Source organism: Clarias gariepinus, chromosome 19, assembly GCF_024256425.1.
Source record: "Clarias gariepinus isolate MV-2021 ecotype Netherlands chromosome 19, CGAR_prim_01v2, whole genome shotgun sequence".
Classification (NCBI taxonomy): Eukaryota; Metazoa; Chordata; class Actinopteri; order Siluriformes; family Clariidae; genus Clarias; species Clarias gariepinus.
Genome location: NC_071118.1, coordinates 8,197,505 through 8,217,500, shown reverse-complemented (window position 1 = coordinate 8,217,500; position 19,996 = coordinate 8,197,505). Strand labels below are relative to the sequence as shown.

The following is a 19,996-nucleotide window of genomic DNA, read 5'->3' as shown; positions in this document are numbered from 1 at the left end:
TGTGTGTGAAAAATTCAGTCATTGGCTGAAGGGTCATACCTTTACTTTATGGACCGACAATAACCCACTTACATATCTTCTGACGAAGGCTAAGCTTGACGCTTGTGAGCAGCGCTGGGTGTCCAAGCTCGCTTTATACACTTTCGAATATCTGAAACATATCGCTGGGAGGTAGAACACTGTAGCGGATGCTTTGAGTTGGGACCCTTTCACAAAAACAGTCAGCCACAGACTTATCACAGAGAACTATGGCAGTCTACTCACTGAGGCTGAAGGTGTCAGTAAAAAAAAGGGATTCAGGACACCTTCCATTTGAAGGTAAACAGCCTCTACATAGCCCCACAGTCAAACCCTATGGTGCCTTGCGACCACATGGTAGTCAGCGCCCAATTAACACTTCATGATCAATGGGAGGCTGCAACTGCAGTAAGAGCTGTTCAAGCAGTACAGTCTATTCAAAACATTCCCACGCCTGACTATGAAGCAACTGCAGCGATCCCTCTTGACAAGATTAAGCAGGAGCAAGAAGCAGACCTAGCAATCTCACAAATTATACCTTATTTGAGTCAAAGGAAACTACCATCAAGACGAGAGAGGACCAAGATGGGTGCAAGAGCTTTAGTTTTATTTAAGCAGTGGGATCGGCTGAAGATTCTAGATGGAGTAGTGTATCACACCTCTATGGATCCGTTAAGCAATCATAAGCCGTTCCAACTCGTACTGCCCTCAAGTCTCAAGACTAAGGCTCTGAATGGTGTGCATGATATGGCTGGACATCAGGGACAAGCTAGAACTCTTCATTGAGCTAGGCAACAATTTTTCTGGCCTAAAATGGAGCAGGATGTATGGGAGCATGTTAAGTGTTGTCAGCAATGTTTACTGGCCAAGACACCAGAACCATCTGCACGTGCCCCTCTTGAGAGCATTAAGACTTCTGCCCCTATGGAGTTAGTGTGTTTGGACTTTTGGAGTGTCACAGCGGTCTGTTGATGTACTAGTTGTAACAGATCACTTCACAAAGTTGACTCATGCCTTTCCATGTGTAAATCGGAAAGCTAAACAAATTGCCAAGAAGTTGTGGCATAATGTTTTTTGTGTGTATAGTTTTTCAACGCGCATCCATACCGACCAAGGAGCAAACTTTGAAAGTGCAATAATAGCCGAATTGCGCATATTAGCGGGCGTCGAGAAGTCTCACACCACAGCTTACCACCCAATGGGAAATGGTGGAACTCAGTAATTCAATCGAACTCTGGGGCAGCATGCTTCGTTCATTACCTCTCAAGGAAAAGCACAAGTGGCCTGAGCAGATACAGACCCTGACATTTGCTTATAATGCTACAGTACACGAGACCACTGGATAAGCTCCATTCCAACTCATGTTCGGCCGCATTCCAAGGCTTCCCATCGACATCATGTTTGGGCAGGTGTTACGCGGCTCAGTAATTGTTGACCACAGTAGTTATGTGAAGACACTTATGTTTTACCTTCATGAAGCCGCAAGCATTGTTCAAAAACAAGCTGCAGTTAAACAAGGAAAGCAGGCCAGGGGTTATAACAAGAGAATTAAAGAAACATGTTTGAATGTTGGCGATCAAGTGCTTATTGCAAACAAGAGTGAGAGAGGAAAGAGAAAGCTTGCTGATAATTGGGATCCTAATGTCTAGGACATGTCATAATAAATGTTATGAATTAAGTTGCATAATGTGCTTTTTCTGGATTTTTAGGTGATATTCTGTCTTAATTCTTTACCATAAACCTATGATAAAAATTATAGACCCTTTATTTCTTTGTAAGTAGGCAAACTTAGAAAATCTGTAGGGGGATCAAATACTTATTTCCCCCACTGTATGTGTAATATATATACAGTATTGAACACAGAACAGAACACCTGTTCAATTTCTCATTAATGCAATTATCTAATTAACCAATCACATGGCTGTTGCTTCAATGCATTTAGGGGTGTGGTCCTGGTCAAGACATTCTCCTGAACTCCAAACTGAATGTCAGAATGGGAAAGAAAGGTGATTTAAGCAATTTTGAGCGTGGCATGGTTGTTGGTGCCAGACGGGCCGGTCTGAGTATTTCACAATCTGCTCAGTTACTGGAATTTTCGCACACAACCATTTCTAGGGTTTACGAACAATGGTGTGAAAAAGGGAAAAACATCCAGTATGCGGCAGTCCTGTGGAGGAAAATGCCTTGTTGATGCTAAAGGTCAGAGGAGAATGGGCCGACTGATTTAAGCTGATAGAAGAGCAACTTTGACTGAAATAACCACTCGTTACACCCGAGGTATGCAGCAAAGCATTTGTGAAGCCACAATACACACAACCTTGAGGCGGATGGGCTACAACAGCAGAAGTCCCCACCGGGTACCACTCATCTCCACTACAAATAGGAAAAAGAGGCTGGAATTTGCACGAGCTCACCAAAATTAGACAGTTGAAGACTGGAATAATGTTGCCTGGTCTGATGAGTCTCGATTCCTGTTGAGACATTCAAATGTTAGAGTCCGAATTTGGCATAAACAGAATGGATCCATCATCCATCAACATGGATCCATCATGCCTTGTTACCACTGTGCAGGCTGGTGGTGGTGGTGTAATGGTGTGGGGGATGTTTTCTTGGCACACTTTAGGCCCCTTAGTGCCAATTGGGCATCGTTTAAATGCCGCGGGCTACCTGAACATTGTTTCTGATCATGTCCATCTCTTTATGACCACCATGTACCCATCCTCTGATGGCGACTTCCAGCAGAATAATGCACCATGTCACAAAGCTCAAATCATTTCAAATTCACTAAAATAGCCCCCACAGTCACCAGATCTCAACCCAATAGAGAATCTTTGGGATGTGGTGAAACGGGAGCTTCGTGCCCTGGAATCTCATCCCACAAATCTCCATCAACTGCAAGATGCTATCCTATCAATATGGGCCAACATTTTAAAAGAATGGTTTCAGCACCTTGTTGAATCAATGCCACGTAGAATTAAGGCAGTTCTGAAGGCGAAAGAGGGTCAAACACTGTATTAGTATGGTGTTCCTAATAATCCTTTAGGTGAGTGTACAGTATATATACACTGTGTATATATCACACTTTGGTCAGCAGGGGGCACTATAGATTTTTTTTTGTAGAATTAAATACTGTCACATTTATCTAATTAATCTAACAGGCTGTGCATTTACCCACACTCAGTGACAGTATGATCCGGTAAATGATCAAATACATCCTACATGGCAGTCCAGTGCACACATACGTTTAAACATTTTCATATTGATTTACACATAGGGCAAGCAGACACAGGCAGAACATACTATTCACACATCCACAATTTGTGTGCTAATATGTAAATAATTACTATGATACTATATATCATCCTTGTTAAGTACTGCACATTTACTGAGTCCCAAACTTATATTATACAGTAAGTTACCATTTTTACCCAGGTTGTTATGTTTAAATGTAAAATTTTGGTTTGGCAGTTGTATATGGTGGCTTAGTGGTTAGCACTATCGCCTTGCACCTTCATAGTTTTGACTTCCGCCTGCGTGTAGATTGTTGTTGTTTGCATGTTCTCCCCGTGCTTGGTGGGTTTTCTCTGGGTGCACAGGTTTCCTAATACAGTCCAAAGACATGCAGATTGGGATAATTAGCATGTGAATGGGTAAGTATGTATGTATGTATGTATGTATACACCTTGTCAAGGGTGTACCCTGCCTCGTGCGTATAGATGATGAGTGAGTGAGTTGATAAAAAAAAAAAAAGATTTAAAAAAAGCAGTATGTGAAAGCTGAGTTACTTGATCTGAAGGTTAATAGTTTAAGCGTCAGCTCCACCAAGTTGCTGCTGCTGGGCCTTTAACCCTGTCTGCTCATACACTAAACACATACACTGTGCTTAAACCCCAGCTTTATAGTAAAGCTTGGATATGCAAAGAATAAGGAATTTCTCTGTACAGAAACATAACAGTGTCCTGACTAATTTGACAACCAACCTGCAATCAGATTTTGCAGGGCATTTAAACGGCAGGTGTGAAGGCACATGTGACTGGATTATTTGAGACAGCTGGTTTGAACAGCGCAATAACCCAGAGGTCAAGCTAGAAGAAAATCCCCCGCACCTGCTATAAATGTACATGAGATGAATAAACATTTAAATCTTGAAGCTATTCAGCTGATTTCTTACTGGTTGTCTCAATAATGCAAAATAACAATCGTTTTACGGAATGTAAGTCTCTTTGTAGTACCTGGGAATGTTATGTTGTTTATTACCAGCCTATTTTGTTTAGGGAACATTGATTGTAATAATAATTTTAAAAAAGAAGAAAACTTTGACTTGTCTGTCTGTCTGTCTGTCTGCCTTCTTACAGATAGGTTGTTGTTTGTATAATGAATAAGGACTAAATGGCAAGTTGTGCTTGTGATTAATTTCTAATTTAACTTAATCATACAGTACATACTGTACATTACATAAATCCCATAAATACCCACTGACCTGGTTTTCATTCCAGCACTGAAAGGCCCAGACAGGGGCACTGACAGAGAGAGAAAGTGGCGAGAAAGAAAACAAGAGTGTGTGTGTGTGTGTGTGTGTGAGAGAGAGAGAGAGAGAGCAGTGACTGCATCCAGCCCCACCTCTCCCACCCTTCCTTCCTCCCTCTATCTCTCACTCAATTTCAGCTCTCAGCATGTGTGGAGTTGAGTGCTAAAGTGAGGGAGTGGCAACATATAGCAAGTGCAGGTTTTACAACTGTCAGAAAGAGAGAGACTGACTGAGAGTGTGTGTGTGTGTGTGAGAGAGAGAGAGAGAGAGAGAGAGAGAGGAGGCTGAAGTGAAAATAGTGCAAGAACAGAAAGAGCCCTACACACCACACCACAGACAGACGAGGGAGTGAGCATCCAGAGAAAGAGGAAGAAAGAGTGGGAGGCGAACAAAGAGTGGGAAGGAGGCAACCATGCTGAGGAGGAAGAGGAGCGTGTCCTTCGGAGGATTTGGATGGTAGGTGGCTCACAGGCAGCAGAATCAGCTGCTAGCGCTGGCTAACCAGACAGTGTGTGAATGTGTGTACCAGCTACTGTATGTGTGTTGGTGAGACAGAAACTGTGTGCATGATTTGAATGAGAGTTTTATCTTGCATGAATAATTTTTATTATCAGTGTAAATCCAGATCCTAAATCATTTTAATCATAAGTATAAATACCTACGTAAATGCTTTAACATGTATTAATGCAATGAAAGCTGCAGCATGGAAACACATGGACTAAGTTCACCTCAAAATATTTTAGAGCTAACCCTATAAGTCAGTCTATGTTGATTAATACTTTATCTTTGTAGATCATCGTTAATATTTTATTCAAAATGTTTACGAACAATTCTACAACCTTTATTCTACATCCATCTACACCTTTCATTCATTTCCATACCGCTTATACGGGTAGGGTTGCAAGTCCTGGAGCCTGTGCCAGGTGGGGAACACCCTGGATGGGATGCCAACCTTTTCATAGGGCACACTCATACATCCAATCATACACCATCATATAGACTACGGCATGTTTCCCTGGACTGTGTGGGGAGAAAAGTGCAGTAAACAGAGGAAACCCACAAAGCAGAGGTGGTGGGAGGGGGGTATCAGCAACATCCATGCACAAACACACACACACACAAGAGGCGAGATTTAAATCTGAAGACATTCATCTACAGCTACAACATGCTTTTATGAGGCATATTAATATTTTAGTCTTATCTTGCTTTTGTCTGCTCAAGTGTTTCAGTGCTCAGACCATAAACCGCTGCAGTCTAGCACTTCATCATTTCAGCAACAGACTGTTCACACTGGTGGTGCATAACACTAGAAATCTGGGTTACACACACGCGAACGCACTCTGCTATAGGGGATCCTAAGCATTCAATCAAACAAAACTGTCATAATTCGAAATATTCGAATAGTCAAATTGTTGGTAAAATGCTTTACTCAAAATAAAATGTATTTTAACAATGACCTTTAGGTTTCCGCTGAAGCTTTAGTGGTTTAGATTGCTATCAAATAAGGGCCTAGAGTGATCAGTTATACCCTTTTTGAAATGCACATGTCACACAATTAAACCTTATTAATTTTTTATTTAAATGAGACAAAACAGTGGCTTAGTGGACATCACTCTTGACTTGCACAGGATTTGATTCCTGCCTCTGGGAAATGTGTCCATGGAGTTTTCATGTTTTCTCTGTGCTTAGTGGGTTTCCTCCAGATACTCCTGTTTCTTCCTGCTGGGAATGCTAATTGGCATTCCCAAATTGCCCGTAGTGTTTGAATGAGCATGTGTGTGTGTGTGCGCCCTGCAATGAATTGGCACCCCATCCAGAGTGTACCCCACCTCATGCCCTAGGTCTCCTGGGATGAGCTCCAGGCTCCTTGTGACCCTGATTACACAATAAAGTTGTAAATACGACGACAATGATGATGTGTCTTAAATATGGCAAACTTTCCCAGATTTCAAGAAGTTTTCACTAATTAGATGTTAAGTAAGCCATTTCCTGAAACCGAACAAAGAATTGCAATGGTTCATTTATGAACTCCTAGAGTTACAAAAGGGTTCCATCTTCTTGTCCATCAGTTTGTATTTCAAAAAAGGTTTGAAGTAGAACCAGTTATGAAGGCCAGAACTGCTAAGCTTCTAAAGAACATTTAGGGTTGTAATTTACTCGTAATAATGAACCAAAGCTTTATAATTAGACCCTTCAGTCTTTTTCCCTGATGAATACTGAGAATGTCTTAGTGCCAGGTAATGACAGAAACACTGTATCACACTCTGACTAACAGTGTACTGTACCCAGCATTCTGTTCAGTTTGGCATGTCTACTGTTTTGCTTCATGTCTCCCTCAGAACCAGGGTTGTTAATAATGTAAAAGAAATATCATAGAGATATATTAGAATTACTCTAGGCTTTGTCACTGTTTTATTATTATTTTCCTAAAAAACATGTGTGATATCTGGGAACTGCACTACTCTCAGGCACATAAGACTGCCAAGGGTTGTACGGACAGCCTTGGGCATCACTTGAGGTAAGTGGGCCTACTTAAACGATATCTACCCCAGGAGAAGCATAAGGAGAGCTCTAAAGGTTCATAAAAGACCCTAACTACCTGAGCCAAAGTCTCTTTACAGTACTACCTTTAGGCAGATGGTATTCCAGCATCACCTCAAACAAACGGATTCAGGGACAGTTTTATTCCACAGGCAATACAGCTGCCTAACAACAGCCAATCACACCAGTAAAAAAAAAATTACATTCTCATTAAAAATCTAGGACTGGTACAGTGGGTTTTATTTATAGTGTACGCTGCACTTTATCGGACTGCACAGAACGGATGTTTTACATACTGCGCTGCACACAGAATTTGGCAATCACAAAAACAATATTTTGCACTTATACCTTTTTTTTTTTACTTTACTGTGTATTCTATTAATTTCTAGTTAGTTAAAATGATGGAGCCAGCAATCTTGGAATATGAACCTGAAAAAATATAGTGGCTTTTTTGTTTCATTTGGGGTAAATATAATATTTATCTGGATATAGAGATGCATAGAGACATAGAGCTATACATGTGCAACTGCATGTATTAGAGTAGTGACATACACTATGATTCCTTCAGTCACAGCAATTAGACTTAGTGAATACTTTACTTATGATATGCTGCTGAAATAGGGTCTCTCTCTCTCTTTCTCTCTCTCTCTCTCTCTCTCTCTCTCTCTCTCTTTCTTTCTCTCCACTTACTCACACAGCAATATACAGTAATAATGTATTTTTCACATTTTTTAATAATAAGCTGCCTGGCCAAAGTAATAATAATAAAATTTTTAAAAAGTTTGTCATTTCGTGTCATTCTGTGTTTCAAAAAGATCAAATTACTGGCCTGCATCAAGCCAAGAAAATATTTTATAAAAATAAAATGTCTGAGATTGGAGATCACCTAAAATAGACAGTAGAATGTAGAATGTGACTCCACTTCATACCAACAAATAGTCAGTTACTTCCAAAAACAGGACATCCTGTCATATCTCATTTGTTATATAGTAAAGACTTTAACAGTGACAGTTAGAGTTATGTCTTCAAGGGGCTCACTTTGTACACAGGTGCATTGACATGATACAGGTTTGTTCGTTTTGGGGAAGGACAATTGTAATGCTGAAACATTCAAAATCTTCTTATGCAACAGTGCGCTTAAAAATGTGGCACCTTGTGTGCGATGGTCAGGATTCCATATACTTCATCATTTCTATTTCAGGTTAGTTACCTAAAAAAAACTATAGGTGCACTTGATTTCTACTTGTATTAGTATTTACCATTGTGCCGACTTGTTAGCACAGATCATCTGTTTATTTCATTTTTGTGCATCAGCTTTTTTTACTCACTGTGGGAAAATCTGTCACATGTATACACACCCTTCCTCTCTTGTCACCCACATCCCCACCACACCCAGGCAAACCACAAGCCCCAAAAACACACTACCGGTAACTCGGTCAAAACAGACACCCTTTCCGCACATACTAAGCATAAATGGAACAGGGAGCTTGCCTTAATTCACATAACACAAAACGAGAAGTAAAAAAATGTGCTGTTTCACTTTTCGTCCTGATAACGCAGGTGTTTATAGACTTGCCTAATTCACGCACACTATACACATGATTGCATGTATCTTTTAAAAAGTACAGACAAGTTGTGGTGGGCAGAGTAAAACACACACTAACTTGAGTGAAAATACTTCCACTGTAGCGATAATTCATGCGTTATTTCATTATAAAATTTGACTATTTAATTTAAGTATATATAAGGGTCAGTAAGTTATCTGTGAAAAGCTATGTTAGTAAATACAAATTAAAATTTACTTTATAAATCATTTTTTTACTTTAGCTATGCTAAAGTTAACAGCCCTTTGTTAACTTAACTTAAACACTGCTCTAGCTTTCTCTAAAATAGGATTGTATCTTAATGTGGTTACAGGTTTTGGAGATTAAATGCATTATTATTTTTTCTTCTGTAACAACAATCAGATAAGAAAGTAGGAGTAGCTTGGTGGTTAAGGCGTTGAACTATTAATCGGAAGCTCCCAGGTTCAAAGCTTTGCGCAAAGTATAAATAAATAAATAAATGCACAACACATTAGCTTTGTTGAGATGCTTTACAAGTTCATGCAATCTTGTAGGTATTACAAGAGATGAAATGTTTTAGCATAGGTTATATTAATTATTTGAACACTTCGTATGTGTTTAGACAAAGGACATTACAGTAAGTTTGCTGAGTAACTTTCAGTAATGGTAAGTTTTTTGCATCACCGAAAAAACAACAGACCACATTACAACAATGCACGTAGCTGCTCTGCCGTGCTCGTAGTTTTATTTCAAGATGCTAAAAATAAATCGTTGATTAACTTTGTTAAAAATGAAAGGCCTCAGCTTCTAATATCCAGTGCTGTAGTAATATGTCTTGAAATAAAAAAAAATAAATCAACCCAGAGAAATGCAGATTATGTAGCAGAACAACACATTGTCTCTGGGAACATAACCATTTATTGAGGTTTTTAATAGTGGATTTCCTTGAGCTTTAAATACGAGTGGTGTTAAAATCAAACCAGGACTTGTGAATACATTTCTGGTAAGTGAAGGTGTAAAACTGACATTGACATTGCCATTTAGAGAAAATTCCAATCACAGTACAGTGAGAGATTCTTGGTTGCAATAAAGCATTTAATCGATGCAAAACATTTTTAAAAAGCCATACGTCAGTGAATGATGAACAGGGTCGAGGGGGCTGGGAACCCTCCACTGATGTTCTCGTAAACATGTAGAGAGTAAAACGTCTGATCCTTGAAAATCAACTGATCGTTTGTGGCCAACTTGCAGAAGAAATGCATCTTTCAGTGGGAACTGCACCCACCCATTACAGGAACTCGGCTGGGGGTTATTACCACATAACCGGACAGTCCTTGCTTTAAGCAATTTCCACATGTTTGGCCCATTAAAGGAGTTTCTGGGAGGCCAGCGTTAAACTTAAAGCAGGCAGTCTGATCATGGCTCCGGTAGACTAAGAAAATATTCTACTTCTTTGGTATCCAAGCACTCGTGAAACCCTGGAAAAAAGTTAGTGGAGCAGGAGATTATATAGAGAAATAAGGAGAATTTTTAATGCACTATATTGTATTCTTTTATTTCTAGAGACAATTATTTTCTCATTACACACCCATGCTTTCTCTTTTCATTTCCCATGCTCACAATTAATTTCTCTACAATAAGTGCGCGATGTACGTAGCTGTGAATAAACAGCTCAGCTTTGCATTTCCTCTCACCCTCTAAAAAATGACCTACAACTAAAGAGTTTTTGCAGCTTCTCTACCCTGATGCAGAATCAGTTTATCCAATCTGAATGCATTTATTTGTGTACATATATCATAATAGATAATAATAATTTAACTTTTTGATTTTTAACATACTATTCATTTTTACACAGACAAAGATGATTGATAAGTAATTCATAGGTTAGCATATTTATAATATATTTATGTTTCTATAATGCAGAATGCACTCATGCAGTTCTTATTTACTATGATAGCAGTTCATGAGCTATTTTAGTAGATATCATGCTAGTTTTTGTTAGTGTATTACAAACATTGCTAGCCCAATTTATATAATTCTAACTCCAGCATTTACCTGTTTTTGATAACCCCATTTCATGTATTTCTATGTTTATTTTGATGCTAGTTCATGGGTAATAGGTATAACTTAAATGCTAGGTCATAAGTTAGCATTTGAACTACATTGCTACAAGAGTCGTTCAAGCCAAACTGCGACTTGTGATAATTTTTTTTCTAAATAAAGGCATAAAACTGATTGAAATTTACGAACACTGCAAGCAGGGCCTAACTGCAAACGAAAAAACTAAACATAGCTGTTATTTTGATCCTAGGGCCCCACTCTACAATCCAGAATAAGTACAGTTGAACACCGCCAACAAACACAATGTTTTGTTATTGGTGTGTGTGCGTGTGTGTATATCTACACATACCTACCAGTGTAAGTGGATGGTGAGCCATTGGAAATATGAGCTTAGCCAATGAAATGGATGACAAACATATCAGCTAGTTCATGACAGCTACAAGTTCAAAGTCTACAAGAACAATGCCAAATAAGTTAGCTTATGTCGCACTAGTTGACTGTGTAGAATAAACATGAGCAAGTAAGTTACTTCAGTGGAATTTAATTAACCATCACGAACACTAGGATGAGCTATCTCTGTCTTCCCTCCATACGAGTCTGTTACCGTGAAGCTACACCTTACAAATTAAACTAATCCTCTACTCCTGTTCCTCCTGATTCTGCCTGTCACTCTGGCCTTCATTACCAATTACAGGACATGTCTTGCCTTCGCCATGGTTCGCCACCTGCTCTTTTACATTTGCCTGATGATACTGCACAATCTTAGGCACTGCTGATGAGGTAGAAAATTCTGAAACTGCACTGACAGCAACCTTGTCTGAAATCTTTGCACATTTTGTGGCATCTACCTCCAAACAAAAGTTTTTTTTTTACATAGCTTTTCTGCATCACCTCTTTGCTTAGGTCTGTCCATTTTGACACACGAGATGAAGAAAGAGTGAGAGGGGTTATGTGAGAAGGTTTTATATAGGCGGAGCAATAATACAGTAGCTCTGCCTGTGGCATCATGCAATGTTGTAACTTTGGGATAAACCAAGTGCAGTTCTTCAATTGTCCACTGAGAGCTGGCTCCAACTCTAAGTCAAACCTCATAGACCTCTATGTTATAACTTTACAACAGAAAAGAAAATGTTTGAAGCATGGTACAAATTAAGCAAAAAAAAGTTGGTCTCCATAGCAATATTTTTAATTTATGACACCTGTATGGAGGATAGTTGTTATATATGGCTTAATACATTTAAACTGCTAACTTTCTGCTATGCATTACTTTGGATAACTGGAATTGGTGTATTACAACATTTACATTTAGTAAATGTAGAGTTAAACTTCAAAACAGCTGTGTGATGTCATGGAAGGTTTGTCCAAGTCCTTTTATACAACTACATTTTTAACATCGGGGGTTGAGATCTCCACCCATGTAGGGGTACCCCCTGAAGATTTTTTTTAAAATATGGTATTTCACATTAATTTTAAAAGGAAGAGATATACCAAAACAACATGCGCTTTGTATGAAAGCAGCAACTTTGGAATGTAACAATTTCTTATACCAGTATTAGTACAATAGATATCTATGCAAAGCGATTTGATAGTTATGCCACAATTTAACTTTACCTAATCTCTATTATTTTGAGATAATAAAGCATTTTTAGCTGACAAGACCCTTTGTCACCCCTACCCTCCTTTGGACCATTTTTTATCCAAATGAAAAAAAACAACAACTTTTGATCAGCTGAACTGAAACTATACAAGCCTTCACAAAATTTATAACAACATATTAGGGTGAATCACAACACACATTATATTTCCTTATGATTTAGATAAACACAAAGACTAGACTGAACAGGTCTCCAAATACAGGTCAAGCTCCAAAGACATGCTCAATGACAGTCATCATGTAGGACAATATAATAGGACAGCATAACTTTCACCTAATTATGAAAGATCCCTATAAAAAAAACATATTGGAAATTAAGAATTTTATTCCTAAGTGACAACAAAGCATCCATCAAGACATATTATGTTTTATTCAAAATGTGACCTCAAATGATTTCAAATTAAAACTACATGATCCAGAAAAAAATGTCACTCAGTTCTGTGACCTCATTACCTGTTTACCTGTGCCTTCTTTTTACTCTCTGCTCACCCTGCCTGCCCTGCTAATACCGTCACCTTCTTAGATTCGATAAAATATAAGATACAACTTAGAAATAAAAACTAATTATATATGATTACACACTTTGCCACAACAAAATATTTAAATGGTGGAAACATTTTAAAGAATGCCCTGTGTCCATAAATGAGCCCAGTGCAGTGCTCCCTGTGAACATTCAGTGAGTGAAACGCCCGAAAATTGACAAATAACTCGGCAACAGCGTACAAAAGAGACACATCTGTTTGTGGAAACTGAACACACTATCATTCAAGAATACCACTTGCAGATTAAAGGAACTTGCTTGAGTTATTGCCACATCCTCGTACAATCCTGACCTCGCTGCAAGCATTTTACAACATTGTTACAATGTTTGAGCCACTAAAGGAGTTCCTGGGAGACCAATGTTTCAGACATAAAGCAGGTAGTCTGATCATGGCTCTGCCATACTGAAAGAATTTCCACCTTAATGGTGTCCGAGCACTAGTGAAGCACTGGGAAAAGTGCATTAGTGTAGCAGGGGATTATATAAAGAAATAATTGTTGTTTTACTTTCATAACTGTGTTAAGTTATTATGCATAATCAGACACGGTTTGAATTGAACGCCCCTCATATTGAGTTATACACAATTCAAGTTGTGTATGATAAAACATTGTTATTTTGCCATGAATGCATTCACAGTTTGCTTTTGGATTTACCAGATAAAATGCTGGCTTGTACTTTTTTCATGGTAGACAACAGCTTGCTCATATTAATTTTGAATAAGGCTGATGCCTCTCGTTCAGCTCAACTCTTATTATTGTTAACAAAAAAAAAAAAAAAAAAAAGGAAAGTTTGTTTTAGTACGGTTTGTAGTGAGTACTAACACTTGCTCCAACCTTTAGTTGTTGAGTGATCCCTCCTAGGTATTGCCATGGGCTGTCTATCGCCAGTTTATGCATGCTTTGTATCACTCCTTTAACAGTTATTTTGTTGTTTTACATCTCAGCTGATTCCTTTTCTGCGTCAGATGAGTTATTTTGCTGCTGCACCTGGGTTGTTTTCTGCCTCGATAAAGGCATCTGTTATATCAATAAATGTAAGTGTGTAATGTAAATGTGCTCTCACTTCTGCAACTCACTTAATCTCGTTAATCTCTCTTTATATTTTGTCCCTTTTGTCCCTGGGCTCTGAATAATCACACAGCTTCTGCTTCTTAACATATTGTGAGATAAAAATTGTATATGCACAATTCACTGTGGCTCTTTTGAATCGGTACTGTAGGTGTGTGGCTTTTCTGAAAATCAATCAATTCACAGCACCACTGTTTCATAAAGCTCGGTTGTTTTTACTATATATGTATATCTTTCTCTGATAAGTGTCAGGGCGTATTATGTATATGGTAAGTTTCACTGTGGTATTTGAGTGTACTGTACAGTATAAGTGTTTAGCGGGACATGGTTTTAGTGGATGACCTTTTAGGCATGTCAGTGTGAATAGCACTGAATCTGCCTTACAATAATTGGAACTGACAACAAAATAACACATGAATGAATGTTTGTGGGGAAATAAGACTTATCACAAACTTTTGCTAGCTAGTTTGACATCACTTGGTTTTCAAATTCTGTACATTACCAGGAAAAAGATTTTACATCATTTTTAAATGTTTCATTGTTTAAACAAGGTAAATATACAGTAGGCTTAGTCTCTAATCCTGTACTACAGGAACACATTCATACACCAGACTGTTCACGTATTTTGTTCATACGAGAGGAGTTAAACAGAAAATATGTTGTGTTACAAGATGTGTTTGACAGTCATACTGATTTTATAACTTCCTTATAATTTATTATGCAATACGGAAAAATTGGGTCTCTATTACATCCTGAAGTGGGCCGCAGCATTTTAAACATGACCGAGGAATTAGCATTATAGAAGACAAAGAAACTCATGAATTAGCATCACAGGAAACAGGCTAATCCTTGAATTAGCATTAAACTAAACAGAAAAAAACTCTTTAATTAGCATTATAAGAATAACCCACAAATACGTATTATAGCAAGCAGGATGACCCATTAACTAGTATTATGCAGAAAATGTAAAAAAAACGACATGGATTTAAGCCCTGAGAATAACCACAGAACATTCTGTTCCAGATTTCAGTTCAGTCATGTTAGACTTTGTGTGGAGAGAAAATCAGATTTTCATTGGGCTGTACAGTATTTTATTGCTTGGTTTATTGTTTTCTTTGGCCAGCTAACATTAAGTTAGTTAGTTTCCTTGTTTATGTTAGCCATCTGATTTGTTTCGTCTGATCATTTTGGCTAGGTAATAATAACTAAACCAATTACCTAGATTTTTATTTATACTTCATATCTAAAATCAAGGTTTATATGCATGTAAAGTATATCCAGATGCCTCTGACTTACGGCTTAATCTGCTGTATTATGTTTGAGCAGAAAAAGCACAAAATTTTGCAGGCCATGAAATGTGAAACTATTAGACCTGTGCTTCCTATTCCTGGAGCACACACACCCTGTACTGTACAGTTTATTTACTGTCTTCTTTGCCCTCAATCCCCCTGATTAAACTGGGTAAAATAGGAATGTTAGGGCAGTGAAAGGTTTAACTATGTAGGACACAATTTATTTGATGAGTCAACCTAAATGATCTCTTCTCTTTCCTTCCCAATCCAGGATCGACAAATCTAACATTTCTGCCCTTCGAGCACGGTGAGTAATCTTCTTTCTTTAATATAACAATCTCTCTCTTTCCCTCTCACACGCACACACACATACACACATGCAGTACGTATATGCAGGTAAACAGACTTATGGGTTATCTGTGTATTTGTATAGAAATGGATTAATATGCAGTTGCAAGAATGCACACACACACACACACACACACACACACACACGTGCACACACATGCACACATGCATGCATACAAATACAAGCATACAGTACATACGCACACATTACAAATGTTAACACTCTCACACTCAACACATACACTAACGCTGACATCAGCCCTATATAGTGTCTGAAATGTGGAAGTGCACCCAGGCGGCGATGGCTTTTTGTAGGTCTTAACACGTTCTAATACCACACAGGTTGTGCGTTGGACCCGGGGTGGCGATGGCACAGGGTGCTTGGGCCCATCATCGTTGCTTGCAACTATATTTATCATTATTCTCAGCTGCAAATAGGGCTTGAAAAGATTTTGTTTAAAAGATTGCATCCTCGCTATCATTCAGGACTGTACATGCAGATGCACTTATAGCAATCAGATTTCCATCTAACAGTCATTTAAGCTGAGAGAAGACTGCAAATAGAACAGGTTCGGTTTTGCCGCCTTGATTTAGAGATACCAATGTCTGCAGTTGCTCTGAGTGCTCTGTTTGATGCTTTAATAATAGTAACAGAAAATCAATCACTAAGTGTCAAATTCTATCTTTTAGTAAATGAATGTGTTCATAAATATGAGATTTATTGTCATTTTGAAGTAAAAACCCTGATAATCTAAATGTTTGTTTTGCACCTGTGTCTCTGTAGCTCATATATCTATTAACTTGTACACCACAAGGGGTGCTCTTGCACTTTAGAACAGTATGAAGAAGAAGCACCCGGTTGCAGCCTGAAGTATATCAAGGCAGGGCTACACTCCGAGCATGTTCGAGCATGTCAAGGCAGATCGACACATGTAGCCGACGTGCTCAAACATGCTCAAAGTATAAACCTTGCAGCTAGACTAGAGCCACTCGGTATTCAGTATCAGACATAGAGGGGCGGGGCTATTCACAGTGTCAGATTGGGGGGATTGTTTGCAATTAAATAGGAGTTTACCCAGTAAAAAAAAAAAACTTTAACCTTAGGTAGTCATTATTGATATTGTTGTGGCCGACCACAAATACATCAATGTATGAGAAACACTGGTTTGGGACCCTATTTTAAACTGAGTCACAATTTCTAAAGAACAAAGAAGTGGCTGTGGTTTATTAATGGTGGAAATGTTCTGACAGGTCTCCTGAAGTTTAATGTTTTACAGCAGACTGCTTCTTAATGGCGAGGCTGAGCTGATTGTGCAAAAATAGCATGGATACTACAGCTTTAAGTGTTACTATTTAAAAGGTATTAAAAAAAGGTTGCTTAGCTTGTTTGTTGAATTTGGGAAACATTGCGAGGCTAGTGTTACTAATTACCTCCAGCTTGTACTGCATTTTTGTAGCAATAGTTTCTATGTATGTGGATATGAGAGTGATGATATCCTCAATTTCACCTATTAAGCAATATTAAATTAGGAACTACCTGCCTCTCTGATCCTTCTGTTTTGTAAGCGCTAAAGATAAGGGCATTTCTGAACTCTCTTATCCTATTGGAATATATTCACACCAAGATCAGATAAAAATGGCCAGATTGATTGCGGCCAGGAAGGATACTGTAACTCAGATAACCACTACACTAGATTACTACTGCAGAACCAGAAATGCCTTTCAGCATGCACACAAAGCACAAAACCTTGAGGTGGATGCAGTACAGAAACAGAAGACCACATCACTCCTGTCAGCCAAAAACAGGAATCTGAGGCAATCATGTGCATGGGCCCACAAAGTCACATAAAGGAAGTTCATGAAGCAATACACCCTTCATGCACAGTTCCTACTGTACAAGTTTCTGGAGGCAGTGTTATGATCAGGAGTGGCTCAGGTTCACTTGGACAGGTCTAGACTGAGAAACGTCATGCGGCAGTAAAATGAAGTCAGCTGACTACCTGTATGCACAGATGGCATGGGATATTCCGGGGCTTAAACTGTAAAAGAGTTCTCTGAGCATAAAACATTGTTTTTCATACATGAATTAGCCAGCATGTTGTGCATCATAGTTAAAGATAAAGGTGCTTATTTAAAAAAATCTTGGGGTATATGACTTTTTTTTGGCCGGCAGTCAGCAGAGAGTGTGTTGGAAAATAATGAACTTTGTATTGACAGTGATGCATTTTATGTTGGATCCCAATACAGAACCATGTCATTGATTATTATATATTTATTTATTTGTGGATAAAAAACACAAAGCATCATGTTTTATTCCTTAATTAGTTTTATAAATATTGGCAGCGCCATCTCTCTCTCTCTTCCTCTCTCTCCACAGCCTTTCTGAAAGTCTGTTAAAGTACTATTTACTTAGCAGGATGAACTGGCTGAACATAATCGTGACTACATTGCCATCTCACATCCATTTACCCTCATACACATGGAAATGATCCACTGTTTAACCTCAGTTCATGCCAGCCAACATAACTCCCCCACGAACAAGATGAAAGGCAGATTTTAATATTTCCAGCTGTAGTGCCTGCTTATGTGGGTTCACATGCCCACAGAAAGAGCAGAGTGCATTCTCATTTATAAAGTGAATTCTTTGAACCTGTAGTGGCTCTGGACCCTCTGATGTCCCCTGTGCATGTGCTTATGTGTTGCTCATGAATCAGCATGCATTAAAGCCCTGAGCCCATATCACTCGCTGATTAGATGTGTAATGCTCTTCAATCTACCCCAATAAGTAAACTTTTATGATTTAATAAAGTGCAATCACATGACAATCACTTACTCTATAAAGTAGTTATCAAGTGTTCACCAAGATGCTATATGGCAAAGCTACATTGTGACATTTTAATAATTTCATGTAAAAAAAAAAAAAAAAAAAAAAATCTGTGTATATAGTTTAAATGACCAGTCATTCACAAAATACTTTATATTAGCAAGTGAAAATGTCTTGAAAATGTCATTGCAATATTGGACCTATTGATGGGTCATATTAGCCATTTTAAGTTTCTTCTAGTCTTATTTGGTTTTGCATGTAATTTTGCTTTTTTAAAATAAACCCTCAAATTTATTTCCAAATAAGTAGTTTGAGATTATTTATACTTGTATGAAGAGCAGTCGAAATTATAAGGGAAAGTGCCTGTCATTATTTGTTAGCTAAATCATCCCTATTGCTTTTGTATGAAACTAAAGAAACGCGGACCTTTCAACAAGCATGTAATGGCTGATAGCTTTCAATGTAAAAACATGGTGTGTTTGTTCTTTTTTTTCTTTTATGGGTATCATTTTTTAAAATAAGTTCTGGTGACATCAATGTTGCAGGGAGAGACATTACATTATCATTTTTAAAGTAGGGCAATTTTTTGTTTTGTGTTACTTTTTTCCCAATTTTATCAAGTGCTTCTCACAAACAAATATTTTTTTGTTAAAACTAGCTCTTGTGCACTTATTTTCACAGAATAATGGAAGTAAAGCTTTGGAAGTAAAGTTGCTGTGGTATTCTGTTATGCCATGAGTATAAGATATAAGCAGGATGAATAAATGGTGTTTTATAATAAGATACAATAATTTGTTGCCATTTAAGACAAAACTTATCTGGGTTGTCAAGAAACTTTCAGTCAAGTTGTTAATTCAAGGGAACTGCCTGCAATAATTTTAGCATTAAGAATTAATGTGAATGGGTAGAAGTGGCATTTTTCTGAAATGTTTAGAGCCCTTTAATCAGAACCAGTAAGTTCATTCTAATGCAAATTTAAGTCCAATAACAGCATGTCCCAAACTGAATTAATCCTCTTATTCCGCTTGTCATGATACTGAAAGATTGTAAAGCACAAGTTCTTTTATAAAAAAAAGTTAAGTCCTTTGTAAAGTCCTTTTTTCTTCATTAGAAAACTCCAATTTATAGATTTATCTCTCACTTTAAAAAAAATTAGTAGTACTTTTTGCAGAAAACATCACCATATCAACATTTACACACATTTAAATCACTAATTGTGAAGTCCACAAGTACCTGTAGATTTTTTTAGTTTTTACTATAGAAACACTAAAGTATTCGAGTAAGTTCATTACTAAAAACATTGCAACCCAAATTTCTGTCAAAGCTGCTGTTACAGAAAATGTATCAACACATTCTGACCAATTAAATTCGATAATTCAACAGATATAATTGATTTGTAACAAACTAGACTTTCTAGTGACAGGTACATGTTTTGGTTTTTAAATGACCATCAGTGCTCGGTTTCTGGAATGAATTCTAAAAATAATGTCCGGTGTTGTGTAACTGGAAGCTAGTTATTTTCACTTTGACAAGCAGCTACAGTGGTAACAGGTGGTA

General features: G+C 37.9%; 1 protein-coding gene across 2 annotated transcripts in view; it reads left to right on the top strand.

Annotated features, from left to right (window-relative positions):
- Positions 1 to 4,713: 4,713 nt before the first annotated feature.
- Positions 4,714 to 19,996, top strand: part of rap1gap2b (RAP1 GTPase activating protein 2b) — a 48,956-nt gene continuing 33,673 nt past the window's right edge. For both annotated transcript variants that reach the window (XM_053478301.1, XM_053478302.1), the window contains exons 1-2: positions 4,714 to 5,002; positions 15,539 to 15,574. In XM_053478301.1, the coding sequence (XP_053334276.1) occupies positions 4,959 to 5,002; positions 15,539 to 15,574 (80 nt within the window). In that variant the 5' untranslated portion in view covers positions 4,714 to 4,958. The remainder of the gene's footprint in view (positions 5,003 to 15,538; positions 15,575 to 19,996) is intronic.